This window comes from Leuresthes tenuis, unplaced genomic scaffold (assembly GCF_036924035.1).
Source record: "Leuresthes tenuis unplaced genomic scaffold, fLeuTen1.0.hap1 SCAF_11, whole genome shotgun sequence".
Classification (NCBI taxonomy): Eukaryota; Metazoa; Chordata; class Actinopteri; order Atheriniformes; family Atherinopsidae; genus Leuresthes; species Leuresthes tenuis.
In genome coordinates, this window is record NW_027325365.1 from 11,291,302 (window position 1) to 11,308,158 (window position 16,857).

The window sequence follows — 16,857 nt, forward strand, 5'->3', positions numbered from 1 at the left end:
TTTCATTACACACTAACTGGGCACATGCATACGGCTTCCAGACAAACATCCAGACTACATATTGTGGTTTTATAATTGCAGAAAGACATTCTTTCAGGATTTCCCTCCAAAAAGCTCAGTGTGGTGGGCGTTTTGAATGTCAAGCATACTTTAGAAACTAAATATATCCTATAACTGGGCAAAGAATTATATAAATTAAGCATTTAATCTGATGCACAACTCCCTGTGTAGCTTTTATTTTGCGAGAAAGTTGCACTGAACCTTCAACAGTAACCATTTGGCTACAAAAATTACTGACATTTTTCCATAGTTTAACTAATGGTAGGCCTTTGTGCATACAGTGACCACCAAGCCCAAACTCAATAGATATTTGCCACACATACTTTTTAAAACAAGGATACCAGCATTTATGCTAACACCACTTGACTGAATAAAAAAAAAATGTAGCTCAAGTTCTGCGAAATCTTAACCATACTGCTTTTACCAGCTTTCATTTATATTGCGTATATTGGATTCTATTGTTTTTTTGTGTTAATTGTACAGTCTACTGTATGTATATTTGAAGAAGAGGTAGATTTGTTTTAACCGTTTAATAAAAGTGAGAACCTTTGCTTTGCCACAAACTAAAGTTTCATCCCAAAGATTAAATGAGCATTTTGTTGTTGCTTTATTCTCCCCAAAAGCTGGTGAATAACCACAGGGTTCTCAAATTTGATTGTCGTCCTGTCCTCTTGTCTGGCTCCAATCTTTGAATGTGTCCATTTTGCTGTCCAGATGGATTTGTTAGACATCATGAAACAATACCTTCTCCATTTAGCAGAAGAATCAAGAAGAAGACAATCAGTGCTTTCAGTGAGACTAAGAATGTTGTCCAGTTGCTATCGTGATTTGCAAGCTTTGTGCCTCAACACCAACATTTTAAATTGGAAGTTTTTTTCCCCCCCCACTGCACAACATGGAAGAATAGGCAGCAATTTAATTTCATTGTTAGGGGCCGGAAAAGCAAACATTTCTCGAGCACATCTTAAGGGGGACACTAGCACTGACCGTACATCATTTACTGACCCCACATCATTTACTAACCTCATGACCATGCTCTTTGGCTTACTCTGACTGAATCTCCCACCTGAACAGCATTTCTGTTAGAATAGACTTAAGATGCTGTCTATGCATCAAAGACACTTATCACATTATATCAAGACAACTATCTTTATGTTTTTAAAATTCTAAAAAGGAAAAGGCTTCATGTTGGCCTGATAAGAGAACAAAATGTACCTCAGACTCTCCCTCTCCAATGGTCATCTGTCAGAGCCCAGTTCTGTTCAGTTTTCTCCTGACAACACCAGTATAAAACATTTTCATCAGCACATCACAATTTTCTCAAGAAGACTTTATCAAACTGCCTTCAATACCACTGGGTACATTCTACTTGGTCATAATAAAGTGACTGCATGTCCTTCTTTTTACTGCCGTTTCAACTGACCTAGCATGAGAAACAACACTCCTTAACTGAGCTAAAGCAAATGATAAAATTCTGTTTTCTTGATCAGTTTACTACTTTTTTCAGTCAATGTGTAAAAGTCCAGAACAGTACAGAATGGAGGAAGAGAAAAACATGCTTACAACTTGTCTATTTCTGATAAATTAACCTATAGATTATGTCAGACATTGTTTGGAAAAGAGTTTTTGATATGAAAACACATTTACTTGAACCAAGCTCCTGGAGTCATGGATACAAGGTCTGATCTTTCTAAGAAACCAAACAGTTGAAAATTGGTCAAAATTTCTGTGAGTTTTGATGATTTCAGTTGCAAATTCACACCATGCCCCCATACAAAGATAGTCAGACACAGCATGTTGCTCCTGCTGTGCTGATACAGAAGATTCAACCGCAATTTAATGACGAAAAAAAAAAAAACTTGATCTTGTTAGAACTGTAAAAATGTTTTACTCTGTCAAAGTAAAGTAAAATGTTTGTTACATCCTTTGTTTTCAGTTAGTTTTTAAAAAGTAGTTGCTTACAGCTGGACATGGCAAGCAATGAAAAGACAGTTGTACAGAGAGCTGGTGTGTGCGGGTGGAGGGGGAACCGAATGATTGAGACTGCTGGAGTGGACCTAATGACTGGGAGGAATTACGGTATATTGCCTTAAGATAACATTACATTTACCCAACAGATCACAAAAAATGCTTGTCTCATTTTAATCCCCATGCACATGTAAATTGAAAAGATTTGAGGTACTGTTTGACCAAATCTTGGTTTCATTCCTATGCAATAGTGTGTCTGCATCAGTCAGCAGTCAGACCCCCAAAGCCCTGGTTGCTGGCAGAGATTCTTTTCTACAGCTTTAAACAATAGTGACTGGAAACAAACAATTATTGGATGTACAGTAACTCTGCCGCAGTAAATATGTGGAGGGCTAAAAAATATATATATATATATATAGCCACATTTGATGAAATGAAGAACACAAGGAAGACATCAGAAAAGATGGTGTGGATGACTTTGGAATAGAGACTTTACACAGACAATTAGAGCTGGATGAAAGAAAGAAAATATAGCTGCTGGCAGAATACTGGTCATTACATTAGCGTTATAAACAACATTTGTTACATTTTACATTTGTTTTCCACAGGGCCATTATACGTGAGCAAAGCCTTGTGCTGTGCAAGTACAACACATCAAGCCAACCAAACACAGCTGTTGCAATTTGTGTAGCTACAATATGTAGTAATATTTAGGCTTTGGCTACAACAGTGTAAACTGCTCTGTTGTAAGCTCTGCATTGATCTGACAGAGAAGCAGAAACTTCAGTCAAAGACAGTGTAACAAGACAGCATTCGTCTCAGATATCAGGCAGGTTCTCTCAAAGATAACGGCTGATATTGATATCTCATGAGGCAGCTCTCTGTCAGGTCTCACCAGGGAAGTAGGTCCTTGCATCTCCAAAAATGTCAGTGCTGCACTGAGCACATATTTGAAATCTAAATCATTATTTTCTTGCCTGAAAAAAAAAAAATTAATCGATAAGGGCAGAGCAAGGACAATTCAGGTTTATCACACAGTGCAAGTGCTGCGATTGTTGATGCCTGACAAGTGTACAAGACGACAAGGAGAGATTAAAAACAGAGGGGAAAAGGTGAAATCAGCTTTTTTTTTTGCTTGTTTACTACCTATTGAAGTTTTTAACAGACATTATAGCTCACTGTTTAACCAAAAGAGTTCACACCAGCATTTTTCATTTTCACTGCCTGCTGGCTAAATGTTTAACACTGCACTGTGAGATAGTTTGAAGTCTGAGTAAAGCAGACAAATCTGCATTCTGAGTTTTCCACATCTCTTATCTCTGTTAACAACCACTCAGCTGATCATAAAATATTAAAATGAGTCACCAAATGCATAAAATCTGCTTCTTAAAAATCATAGGAAAAAAAGAGTAAGCAGTTGTCTTTACTTTGAGATGCTGGGAGGTATCTGCTGAACATCTTGACCTGCAGACCTCAGATCATCTCAAATGAAACACAATAACAGGTCAGTCAGAGTTTGTTTGGACAGAAGTAAAATACTTAGATGTGAAATCTAAACCGCATGTTGCAGATATTAAATACAAACATTTAGTCACCTTCCAGCTATGAAATACACTGCCCCTACCAAAGAAAAGTCACCATCTGGATTTAACTAAGCAAATAGGTAAGAGCCTCCCACTGGATAATTACTGCATGGATGATCATGTCTCAGCTGGTAACAAGTTATTAAGCCCTAACTGATGCAGTGAATAGCTTCTCATTTCTTAAACAACCATGTCGGAACTCTGCGGTCGTGGAAAAGATGTTAATCTGTTTCAGAGAGTCAACTTAGTGGCACGCATCGAGCAAAGAAAGCATCTAAGGAGACTGAAGTTCAGTAACGTTATAAGTCCCATGAGGTCAGCCGACTATCTGAATATACTTGATCAGGTTATTCCACCAGTGGATTTTTGTCTTCCCTGATGACACGGGCATATTCCAAGATGATAATGCCGGGATTCATAGGGCTCAAAATGTAAAAGAGTGGTTCTGGGAGCATGAGACATTTTCACACATATTGGCCACCACAGAATCCAGACCTTAACTCCATTGAGAATGTTTGGGGTGTGCTGGAGAAGACATGTGCAGCGGTCCGACTCTCTCATCATCACTACAAGATCTTGACGAAAAATTAATGCAACTCTATGGAAAAAAATTGTGAGTTTGCAGAAGCTTATTGAAAGGGTGCCATAGCAAATGCATTTAAGGCGGTCCAACAGGCCAGTAAACCCTGCTGAGAATTCAGTCAACGTACATTGGTGCCGGGTGAGCACATCCGCAAGGGAGGGAGAGACTCAGTCCAGCAGTGGACCGGGTGATATGTTAACCCCAGGTTGAGGCTCCTGTGCAACCACAGAAAAGGGGCTAAAATAAGATAAAATTAAAGAATATGAAATATCCTAAACTTTATTGAGACTTTTTCAACTGGGTAACAGCACTTACAGGCAGCTTTACAATTTTTAACCTTACATTCACTAGAAACTGTGGTCAAATATCCCCATCACATCAAGTTTGAATGAGGCAGTACTCCAATTCCAAACTGCCATGTTACCTGCTTTAGAAATGTATCCTGCTCACACTTCTTTTTTTTTTTGCAAGCATTTGTTATTATTGAATGACTTGAGATTTTACACTCCCACCAGCTAGAAAGCATCCCATTTTACTGTTGTCCAAGCTCATACCAGTGGTGTTCAGAGCATTTCCCTGAATATCAGACATTAACGGTATGGAGTGGAATTAGAACTCTCTTTATGGTGACAAAGTTGAAAGGATCGTTAGCTGAATTAGAGAAGTCCCTGAATGATATTGCAGCAGATAAAACTATGAAGTAGATGTTCACAAAAAGACAAATTGAAATGCAGAAATAAGTGCAAGGTCAGCCCTGATGAGTTATAATGAGTCACTTTTCAAACAGTTCATAGTTTATTACCAAAGAAAGTGATGGCATTCTTTTGCGAATAAATAAGTTTCATGTTGTACATTCAGGTGTAAGGCACTGAAAAAGATGGATGAAAAGGAAGGACTTTCTTCCACTGTAGTCTGTAAAACGCTGACAGTGGTAAACACAGCAGCGCTAATTAGAGTTATCCTGCACATTGGGATAACATACAGCTACAGCCTACACATTACATTGCAGCTGTCACACTAAGCACATTTACATGACAAGACAAAAAATATTGTGTTGACCAAAACCAGACTTAAAATGCATGTAAACTGACAAAAGCCAGATCCACACACACCGAGGTAATGCAGTTGGGGTTCAAATCACTCCTGCATGTTTAGACTCAAATCAGCCTTGGTAGTCTGTACATGTTCCAAAGTTCCATCTTTTTTTATATTTCTGTAAAAATGGTAAAAAGCAAGCATACATTAATACAGCCAAATTGAACTGTAACTGCACTATAGCTTGACTCAACTGAATGGGATGATTTGCAGTAATCTGCAGCTTCATTTTCTGCAGTCCATCAGTCTTGTTGATACTTTTCATATTAAGTATCTATGGAGTGTATAAAAAGTGTCTAAACTGACATGACTTAGAAACAAAAAAATAAAGTAGATGGGGTGAGATCATAAAATGGCTGCTGTACAGCCACATGTTGTCTTTCTACTGTTAGCAACATGTTGCATTGTGTTGTATTGTTCTCACTGTCAGTCTGTCTTTAGTGAGATTAATGTCATGCTCTGCCAGTGGGCTCATTTTACCCTGTACTGACTTAGTTGATGACGTATTAGTGACTGACCAGTATTTTTGTAAATTGAATTTTCTATGCTGGCATCTGTCCAGTACCTGCTGCCTGTATTCAGCAGGCATCCCTAAACAGCGGCCTGCATGTGTTTGGCAGCTGGAGAGCATTCCTACTTCATTTATCCAAATTCACCAGACCTTGAGACTTGACAGACTCGGTAATCAGTGTCCACAAGCATAATCCCCATGGTCTCAAGACGCCACACAATCAAATCTCCCTTCCCTTCTTTTCTCAATTGTAGATATGAAATTTGTTAAAGTAAAAAAATAAAATAAAATGAAAAAAATAAATAAATCACCTTGCAAGAGAATACACATAAATATGCACACCACACAGTGCCTGGAAAGATGTGTTCACATGCGAGAAGGCCATCTGCACTGTTGTTTCTTGGTGGGGACTCTATGCCAGCTGTAATTACTTCCTTTGTTGATCCTCATTTTCAAGTAATGTTTCCATTACAACCTGCTTCTACTTTTCTCAGAGCTTAATGTGTTGCTACAAATTCTCCTTGGTTTGCTATAATATATATATATATATATATATATATATATATATATATATATATATATATATATATATATATATATATTTGCTTATGTTTGAGGGGACATTTCAGTGCGTATGTGTCTGTGTCTTTCATTATCAGTATTCTAGAAGAGCATTAATTAATCTGGAAGTGACTGTTTGCTGCTTTGTAAAGGTTACACTACTGTAGTGGCAATTTTCAAAATGTTTGACAAAGATGTTCCATTTTTACTCCTGAGAAAATTAGAAACTCTTGAAAAAAAAAATTATGATAATAATTAAAAAAAACAATATTGCCAACCAGAGTGCAACCAGAGTACTTTGGAGACATTAGTAGTTCTCATGTGAGAGCCCGTGTGAGGAGACTTAAAGTTCTGAAAAATAAGGCTGCTGTAAGACAAAGAGCCTGCAGTCAAGGAAACTGTAAGAAAAAGAAATCTTCCTCTGCACCACTAGCAACAAAGCTGAGGTAATCAACCAACTCCCTGTAATTCTTGAATTTAAGCTCAACAGTAAGAAATAAAGAGATTATTCCTTTCATACCTGGGAGACAAACGGAATAGACTCCCTCATATCATTTATAAGACACTTGATGCGTGTGGTACAGTATTTCTAGATTTTACTGAAACATATTGGCCAACAATTGTCTGAACTCACAAGTTTGACATTAGAACTTTTAGACCATTTGAGTCTAGCTGAGAATGTACATATTGGAATGGGTGTATTAGTGTGCCTTTGAGGAGCTACAATTGTTTGCATACATTTTAAAAGCACAGTTTTGCTTTTTAGTGTCATGTGGCCATGCTTACTAGAGAAAACCTAGAACTCCTTTGCACATCTTAAGCACAATGTTTGCTTGACTTCAGTCTGTGGTTCAAACATGAACAAATGCGCCATCCAACAACCAAATTTCAAAAACATATTGTAAACCAGATTCTAGCCCACAGTTTGTTTTTGAAAATACTTTAGCACATACATATTTAGAACACCAAAACAGAGCTATGAATGTTTCCCCATCTCCTCTTCAATTCAGCTGGGGTCTTTGTCTGGGCATTATTTGAGCTCTGGACAGCTTGATAAGCTGCTCTCACATGTAAACAACTTTCCTGTTGGAATGATTATGCATCGAAGAAAAGATACAAAGACAGACAATATTTCCAGAACAACTGCAACAGCCTTCCACAAGTGTGGCACCATTTTAGGACCAAGAACTTTATACACATTAAAAAGGTTAATTCATTTGTCATGTTGAATCATTTTGCACTTCAGAGGCAATTTTGTAGGAAAGACTAATCAAATACTTTATTGAATAAAAAATACCATTACTGTTTTGTAGCATGGCAGATACAAAAATATTATGTTGATTGAAAATATTTCATTATATTGAAAATGTAGTGTCATCATTACTGCATATTATTAATATATTGTTGTCTAACATAGTTTAGTTTCATGCATCTCTTGGTGTTTCCAAACCAGAAGAGACTTTAAAAAGGATTAAAACCACAAGGACACAATGTTCGGTGGTATGACTGTCTTAGCTGCTGCCCACCTCGATCTATCACAGAGCTGGCTATGGCTCCCAGGAGGCCCTGTGTACTATGCAGCCCCCACGCCACCTTTCCTCCCCGCTTGCCTTCTAACCCTCCACCCCCATCCTCCTCCGCCATTACCACCCCGCCATGAATGACAGGCATCCAGTTCCGCCTGACTGGAGCCTCTATCTTCCAACCCTCAAGGACAACTAAGAGGACATATTGTCATCAGCTCATTCCCACAACTACCTCCTCCACGATCGCACATATGCACACACTCTCTACCCACACACACACACAAAGACAACTGCGACCCACTCACCTGTAACAACATCTACGTGACCTTTGCTTAATGTCCTCAGGTGCAACACCAGAACCCATTCGCACAAACAGCCCGCAGGTCTGGCTGTGCCTGCCGCTTCTCATTCACTCTTCTCCCTTTGAGTGTGTGTTTGAAACCATCTGGGTGGGGGTTGTTAAGAACCACTTCAGACAGAAACCTTGAACAGAGGAAATAAACAAGGCATTGTCTGCAAAGGCTTCCGCACAGATCGCCTTATGCTCCTGAGCTTGAATGTTTTTCCAGCAGTGGAAAATCTGAATTTTTTATCTGAGTGTGCAAAAGTCTAAGGCGTTCTGTGATGTGAGGAGAGACCAGCATCTATTGGAGAGCTATCAAACATAGTGGAACGCAGGTGTTTTTGTTTTGTTTAAATAACTAGGTTTATTCTGAGTCATGTTCCTTCTGCAGCCACTGTGCTTTTCATTCGGGTGCCATGGGTTGTTTCTGTACACCTCTAAGTGCTCAAATGCCTTTCTCAGTTTTGAAAAATAATAACATCCAAATACATCACTATGTTGTTGTCTCCACTTTGCTTTCTTAGAAACAAACTCTGCAACTTGTTTTTGCACTTCCATGCGCTCTTAGAAGTTAGACTGCTGGAGAGACAACAGGGAGTCGACACTGAGCTTCAGATTAGAGGCTGTTGCTTATAGCCACAGCAGGAACTTTACATGTTGACAGAAAACCCTTTTGAATTTAAAAAACTGTCAAATCCCAGAAACCATTAGATTCGATTTCAGAGAGTTGTGCAGTGTTTCAAAGAATGGTCCGATGTATTAGCAGAGACAGTTCCTTCTAATATAAGGCTTACAAAAGCAGTCTGAGAGATGTTACACTTGCTGAGGATACCATTTTGGAGGAAAGTTTTTAAAAAAATCATAGTTTGTGTTTTATTTTTGTTTTTTAAAGATATGATTTTGGTAGAACTGCATCTCTTTAGTTTGTGCAGTCGCTGCTTTGGGCTTAATCTCACCCAACTGTAGGAGCCTCTATTTATTGCCTAATGTCCATAAACAGCAGAGAATCATGCTTATGGGCTTAGATGAGGAAGACATTTGTACCATCAAATGTGAATTAAAATACTCAGCTGATTCATCACCATGAACATAAAATATTTTATTGTTCAATTAAACTTTGAACATTGTCCACCAAAAACAATTTATTGTTATAGCCTCAGGAAAACTAGCTGAGTTCTAAGAGCTTCAAAATGCCTTTACCCTGCCATTAAAGGGCATTTAAATGATTAAATTAGAAGGGTTTTGGGATATATTCAGGCATGAAAAAAATATTCATAGCATTTATACATGTGCTTACATGTTATCATTTTGTTAGTCAACGGTTTTGCAGAATCATTCAGTTCAGTGTTGTGAATTCATATCTCAACTCTTTTGCTTTACTTTCAGAAGTGTGGTTTAGCACGTTGACTGTTTACATGAAAAAGCCACTGAATTCAGCATCAAAGAGTGTTTATTTGACCACAGTAACATCAAATGTCACTTCTTTTCACAGGTTGTGCATTAAAAGTATGATATGCAAAACATGAAGTTGGGAATCTGCTTGTTTATGTTGTTACTTTTCTCAGGAGGCGGCTACGCTTGGACAGCACTTTAGTCTGACACAAAATTCCCCACAGGAACAATTAAGTATTGTAGTGCAACATCGTTTATAGAGTATGTTGTGGCTAAAGAGTCAGAAATTTCCCTCAGGCGCTGATCTGAACAAAGATAGAATACTTTATGTTAATTTTGCCCAATATCTGCTAGATGTGCTAATAAGCAAGTGTTTGCTATATGAACCCAAAAATTATATTAATGCTGCGTTTAAATCAGCAGCCCAAGAAACCAAAAGTTAAATGGTTGATAATGTCTTGAAGTTTGTTTTAATTGAGGATACGTCTTTCTCTATAGCTCAGGGAAGATCAATCATATCGAATACATGTTATCTGATTGATCAAGTGCGTAGCAGATTATCTGTAATGTTAGTTGTTGTAGAAGATGAGGTTCAGGTTGACAAAAACATCTTACCTCAAGATGCACCGATTATCTCAGTGTTTTCCAAAGTCTGTCAGATGGAGTTAGCTCAGCTGCTGCCGAGATGAGGAACCCAGTGAGATGTGGCTGAAATCAGCAAAGTGGAGCACAGTGTTAGTTCGGGCAGAACACAGCAGTTGTGTTTGTATTAGCTGATTTGCTGGTTCATTCATGTATCACAATCACTGTCTCACTCACAGTTGACTTGTAGAAAGTTATGTGCGATCATATTCATGCAGGTGTAGAATGATATGACGATGTGCCATATTTTTAGTGTCAGTTGCTTAATGTTCATGCACATATTACACAATTTTATGCTCAGTTTCAATGAGAACTTTCTTTTTCATTTTTCCAGACCACATGTCTGGTGTGCTCTTAAACTAAAATCTTGCCTTCTGCAGCACTAATGTCACAGTGATATAATTGTCAAAGTATTGTCAAACATGTTAAATGTCGTCATGACCAAAGTGGTCACATTATAGCCTCTCATAGTGCTTGCACAGAGATTGCAACATCAATTGAAGCTTTTCGTATGTGCTGGCATTTTATATGTCTGACTGGTGTCGTACGTGAGGCTAATTAACTGTCAGCCCTTTTTCTTCCTCCACAGAAAGTGAGAAGTTCTCTTTAAATCTAGTTTTGCATATTTTTAGACATAAATACTGAGATTGTGAACACAGAAACTAATCATAATGATCACCATCATTACACCAAGGTAAAATATTGTGCTGCGTTCCAAAATCTTCCCCTTATTGCTGCATAAATCACACTGCTGGTTTCCCCAATGTGCTCGAGCATTTGTAAGTATTTAAAGAGGCTATTCATTTCTATTTTCAGAATGCCAATTATGGTGCACAGCAGCAGCTTTAGCTATTGAACCAGTTTAAGTCAAACTGTTGTAATACATTATTATCCATTTCAACCTAGTGCGATGGGGAGATGCTCACTGCAGGATTTTCATCAGAAGAGATAGCCTGCTGAAAATGTAATTCACTGTTTTAGTATAAATCAATAAGCCTCGAGAATCTATTCCCTCATTCCCACCTTTATGTTAATGTAAAAGATATTCTCAAATAGAACTTTAATTCACCACACGCACATTGAGACTGTTTAATAGCCTCAGTTTTATCCATAACTGCTCAATTGACACTTAAATTTCAAGCCCATCCCAATTTGCCTTCTCCTGACAATTTTAAGTTCTACTTCTCTTCGAAGCCATGGCTACTGTGACCCATGTTAATGGAGATTTATAGGCTAGTGCCATTCTAACAGTGATCCTATATTAAGAATTATACCCCATTTGATGATTATTACTTTGTTCTCCCCTCAAAAAGAGAGATGTGATCGCTGTATTTACTTTTAAATGTCCTAGAAGCTGTATGTAAGAAAGCAGATGCAAAACTAGTAATATAGTGAACATGTAAAAGAGTTTTAAGTGAAAGCTAATTTTGTGTTTGAGCGTTAGAGGACATTGAGCTGGTTCTGATGGGGGATATAAATCCTGATGGACTCCCATCTGAGTGTATTCATTAATCATGCGTCTCATTGGCGAGGCTCTGATTTGCCACTGAGACAGATGAAGATGAACTCAGCAATATATTTCTCATCATAACACAGCCCTCACATAAATATTAATAGCATATTTTCAGCTGGTGGGCATGAATCATTTTTCAGACAGGGAATTTTAAGAGCTATCCATGCGTGTCCAAGAACAGTACATAAGCGAGCAGTTGTGATAAACAACATCCCTTTGAGGCAACACACTGAAGAGAAAAGCCCCAACTGTACGAGAGATTTAAAATGTCTTTATTTTGCTTTCCTTAGGCAAATTTCTGTCGATAAAATTTCATGTTTGACCTTTTAGTTTGTCAGCGCAAATATTCTAATTCAGCAAGCGACTGTTTAAATAGCTGTCACTTTGACTACATCAGTAAAATGTTGCATATGAGAAGGACTTATTTTTCTAGCTGTCCTAAAAATGTTCTGGCTCCTGCAGTTTTGTTACTGATAACTCCTCACTTAGTGACATCTGTTGATAGAAATATAGAATCCTAATGTCCCTAATGCATTAACAATAAAGGGAGTCACAAGAATACAGATCAATCAACTCTTCATATGTGCGCTTAGCTTTTTTAGACCATTTTTTGCTCCATAGTTTTCAGCATTTCTTTTTGATATGGCTGACTTAAGTTTTTTCCAGTGGATAAACATATAGACAAAAGGGTTTGGTTTAAATGAGATAATTCAACAAACAACTACTTATTACATAAGGATGTACAGTAGGGACGTATTTTCTTTCCCAGAGTTCAAAACTCATGCGTTTTGTATTGTGACAGCCAGTTCAGTTAGTGCCCCAGAGTCCTTACCATGAAGTATGGATGAAACAAATTTTGAAGTTCAGTTTGATTTGGACAGGTTCTGTTGCCTTCATGAAACTTTCAGTTTCTAAGGCTGTGCTTTGGACCTTTAAATAAAACCAATTACTTTTGTTCCCCAAACCTGACATGAGAGTCGAACAAAAGCCCACCATCTACCTGCCTATGTGGACCTAATCCCTCATTGATATGTTTAATAATGTAGGTTTGTCACAACAACAGCAAAAGGACACAACTGGCTTTGACAATTTTGTACCATCTTAAAATATTGGGAATGAGAACCAGTGTGTATAATAAGACTAAAGAGAAATTTACACCAGGACATGTTTGGAATCGATAACAGACCTAAAAGGCAATTTTTTGCCTATTGTGAATTTTTTTTTTTTTTTTAAATATACCCCTTCCAGTTTTAAAAACAAACAAACAAAAAAAAAAAAACATTTAATGACCCTACTTCAGTTTTCACACAACCCAACAAAAAAAATAAAAAATTTAGAGCACATATCGAAAAAAAAACAAGCAAAATATAAAGATGTTGAAATATCTCATTTGCATGTGTAAAGATCCTTTGTTCTGACACTCGCAACATAGTTCACACTTGTCTTTATAAGGGTGACAGTTAACAGGGTGAAAACAAAAGGCACAGAATCATCGATAGAGCCACCAGAACAAATTTTGTCAAGGCACAAATCTGGGAGAAAGATACAAAAGCAGAATCCTGCAGAATTTCAGAAAGACAGTAGCCTCCATCATTCTAAAATTCAAGACGTTTGGATCCACCTACCGACCTCCCAGTTGTTGTCCAACAAAGTTGAGTAATTAAAGAGCTTTTTCAGACGGGTAACCAACAGGGCAGCAGTCAGAGGGAAGTAGTTTTGGCTCGTTACTGAGGAGCTTTGTACACAGACATGAAAAAAGTAAACTGAATGCATGTTGCTCAGTCTAAAACATCACAAAATATATAAAGCTATAAAAGGTTTCTCCACACGCACACAAAATTAATTTCAGAAAGGCATCTTTCTGTAATAAAAGAAAAAGAAGACTAATACAGCTTTAATGTTTAAGACTCTCACTGAGAGTAGCACCAGAACTGTTTAAAGTGAGGTCAAGTTCTAAGATGTTGGCATGGGCAGAGTTGCTAATGGAGAAGTTTTGTGACAGACACTGCAGCTGGACTGAGAAATTTGGGAATTTGCTTCATTTTTACATTACTAATTTAAACTTTGTACACAATTGTAAAGCAGTACATGAGGTGTGTAATTGTTTTTATCATTACAGGTTTATGACCATCGGTACAAAGCTGTCTTGGATGGCCTGGAGACAGACAGTTTGATGGAGATTGACCCAGATGAGCGCATTGAGATCTTTCGAATGGGAAACGGGAGTCAGGAGGTTCTTGAAGTGCATGACTTCAAAAATGTAAGTGAGGGTTAAACAAGGCCATGTAAGCTAGCCTTCTTTTGATGAAAAATTGACAGTTCAATCATGTCTTCGCTTCAAGAGAAAGGAATTATGACGTTCACATCCTGATCTTTTCAAAGAGCCAATTGACAGCATTTATCCTCTCTTGAAATCACATCTTCCTCGAGTCCTTTCTCTATTGTCACTCTAAACCAAAGAAAGAAAATGGTTTGCCTCCATTAAATCATCCCAGTAAGAGCAATGGAAATGACATTCTCCAAGGGGTTTATACACAGATCTAACATGCAATTTTTTAAAACACTGTGCATATGCATCAGTAATTTAAAAACAGCAGCACAAGTGGAGATTTATGTGCACACAACAGTCCAGAGAAAACGATCAGTCTTACTAAAAAAAAAAAATAATAAAATAAAAGTGCTTTCCTGCACTAATTCTATATAGCAACTTCTTCTCAGTACAGAGACAAATACCATTAAGAACCCTTTACTATTTGTTTCTTGCACCTTTTTCAACTGCAATTTTGTTTCCATCAGAACTCATTAACTTACCTTTCATTCCTAAATCCTGTTGGAGTGTGCAGGAGGTTACACTTGCTGCACCTCAGAGGGGGGAGCGTGCTGCTTGACTGGGTAATGAATGTGCTTACTCTCACACCATTATTTACTGTGAAATGTTGGGTTGCAAGGCTGAATGTTACAGGATACCCTTCATCCCAAACAAAAACCTGCAATGAGTGGTTATTGTTTTTTGTTACAATTGGCTTTTGTTATAAAATGATGGAAACCAGCACAAGAAGAAAAAACCTTAACCTCTGAAATTAGCCTCTGTTTCCCCTTTCTTTTCCAGCCCAACATATTTGTGTGTGCATGCAAGTATGCACCACGTACATGCAATACGCATGTGGTTGTTGCTTGTTCCACTTCCTGTATGTGAACACAGCCCCGGTGTAGAATTGTTTGATTCAGTGCTCTACCACGGAAGACTGAAGTAACAACCGACTGAGCAGAGTAATTCAAACCTCATTGTGACAGAGGGAGGAAAAAAAAAAAAAAAAACATGTATTAAGTAACAATATGTGAGAGATTGGGCTCTGATGTTAGGATTTTTTTTTGCTGTTAAAAAAAAAAAAAAAAAAAAAAAAAAAAAAAAAAAAAAAAAAAAAAGGGAACGTCTCATGGTATTACAAAGACCAAAGCACCCTTAAAACAATCTCCATCAAGCCTGGGGGCTGTGTGGAGAGTAGAAAATGAGATAATTATGCCACCAGGACTGTGTACCAAAAGACTCCTTTCAATGTGGAAAAGAAGGCATCCTTAGATGGAATAACTGGAGTTATTTTAATCATTTTCACGTGAAATCATACATCCTGAAAGAAAACAATATTAAAACAGAAACAAATGTCTTAAAAGGTTAAGTTTTTGAAGATGAAGAACAAATGTGTGCACTAAAGTGATGCCACAAAAACAAAGAAAGAATCCAGGCAATATTAAAGTAACAAAAGCTTTTATACTTTGGTTATGATTTTTAAACTTTAGCTAATGTTGAAGAAATATTTTTGGCCAATAGTTACCTCTGCTGTGGTTAACATTAGACTAATGTATAAATTCTATATACACCTTGTGATGCTACACATGTATATCTGCACTCTTTATATGCATTTTGTGATTAGCCTCAGACTTGCAATAGTTTGCAATCCCTTTTCATTCCCAGCTCGTCACATACTAATGTTTGATCAGGAGGCTGCAGCGTCACTTTGAAAGCAGACACTACCCCCAAACCTCACTTCTGTGTGGGCACGCCTGGTGCAGATTCTTTAACAGAACCTTCACAGGACTCAACACCATGGCAATATGTAAGATGTCAGCAAAACATTTAAGTTGTAAGGAAAAGTCATTTGTGTAATTTAACACCAAGCAAAATAGCAGCGTCAAGGTTGGACTCAAACACAGGTTAGATGCTTAAGAATTAAGCGTCTATGACTGTAGACAGATGCTTCAGTCCGTCCTTTTGCCGTTCATGTTAAATATTGAGACATTTTCCTGTGCATCACCAACCTCTGGTGAAAGGAATTTATCATAGCTGGAATTTCATAGTAATGTGAGAACTCCCACAATGTAAATGCTGGCATCTCTGTCGTCTTGTTAGCTGCCTCCGGAGAAACAGGAGATATGGACAACGAGTCAGGAATTTTTTTTTTTATTAATTTAGCTGTTCTTTTTTTGCTGTGTTATTAGAGTGTGCCTGCAGAATTGTAAAACGTCATCATTAATTGATAGCCAATGACAGTGCAATCATTAACTGATTACTTCAATTGCAAAACTGAGTTTTGATGCTAGTTATAAGAAAAAAAAAATGCTATTAATCAGATTTGTGTTATTACTTTGTAACATGTTACCAAGCCCTGCTTCAGAGTGATATTTGTGTAAGTACAACATTTTGTGTTTCTTCAGATGGACCCGGTAAGCAGAAGAAATTCCTTTGCACTACACATCTAAATGTCCTTTTCGAAGAGGCCATGATATTATCCTAACCCTGACCAATTATTTCTATGAATGTTGTAAATCTCACCAGTTAGTTTTATTGCCCACATCTAACCCCACAGCAACCAAAAACAAAAGAAAAGTTTCTTACTTAAGTAAATTTAAAAGTATGGGGTCAAATGGAAGATGAACTTTACACTCCTGGTGGAGTCTGACTGTGTATCTCAACCACCATAAAAGGCTTTTTGGCACTGCTCATCAATAGATACGCTCTTTGCACATGACATGTAGCTACCTTTATTTGATTTATGAGATCGTGCTTGTTGTGGAGTTTGTT

The 16,857-nt window shown here is 37.6% G+C and overlaps 1 protein-coding gene across 1 annotated transcript in view; it reads left to right on the forward strand.

Annotated features, from left to right (window-relative positions):
* The window catches only part of tnmd (tenomodulin), a 57,326-nt gene that overhangs the window by 21,112 nt on the left and 19,357 nt on the right, over window positions 1-16,857 (forward strand). The window contains exon 3 of the mRNA XM_072395391.1: window positions 13,897-14,037. Coding sequence (XP_072251492.1) covers window positions 13,897-14,037 — 141 coding nt within the window. The remainder of the gene's footprint in view (window positions 1-13,896; window positions 14,038-16,857) is intronic.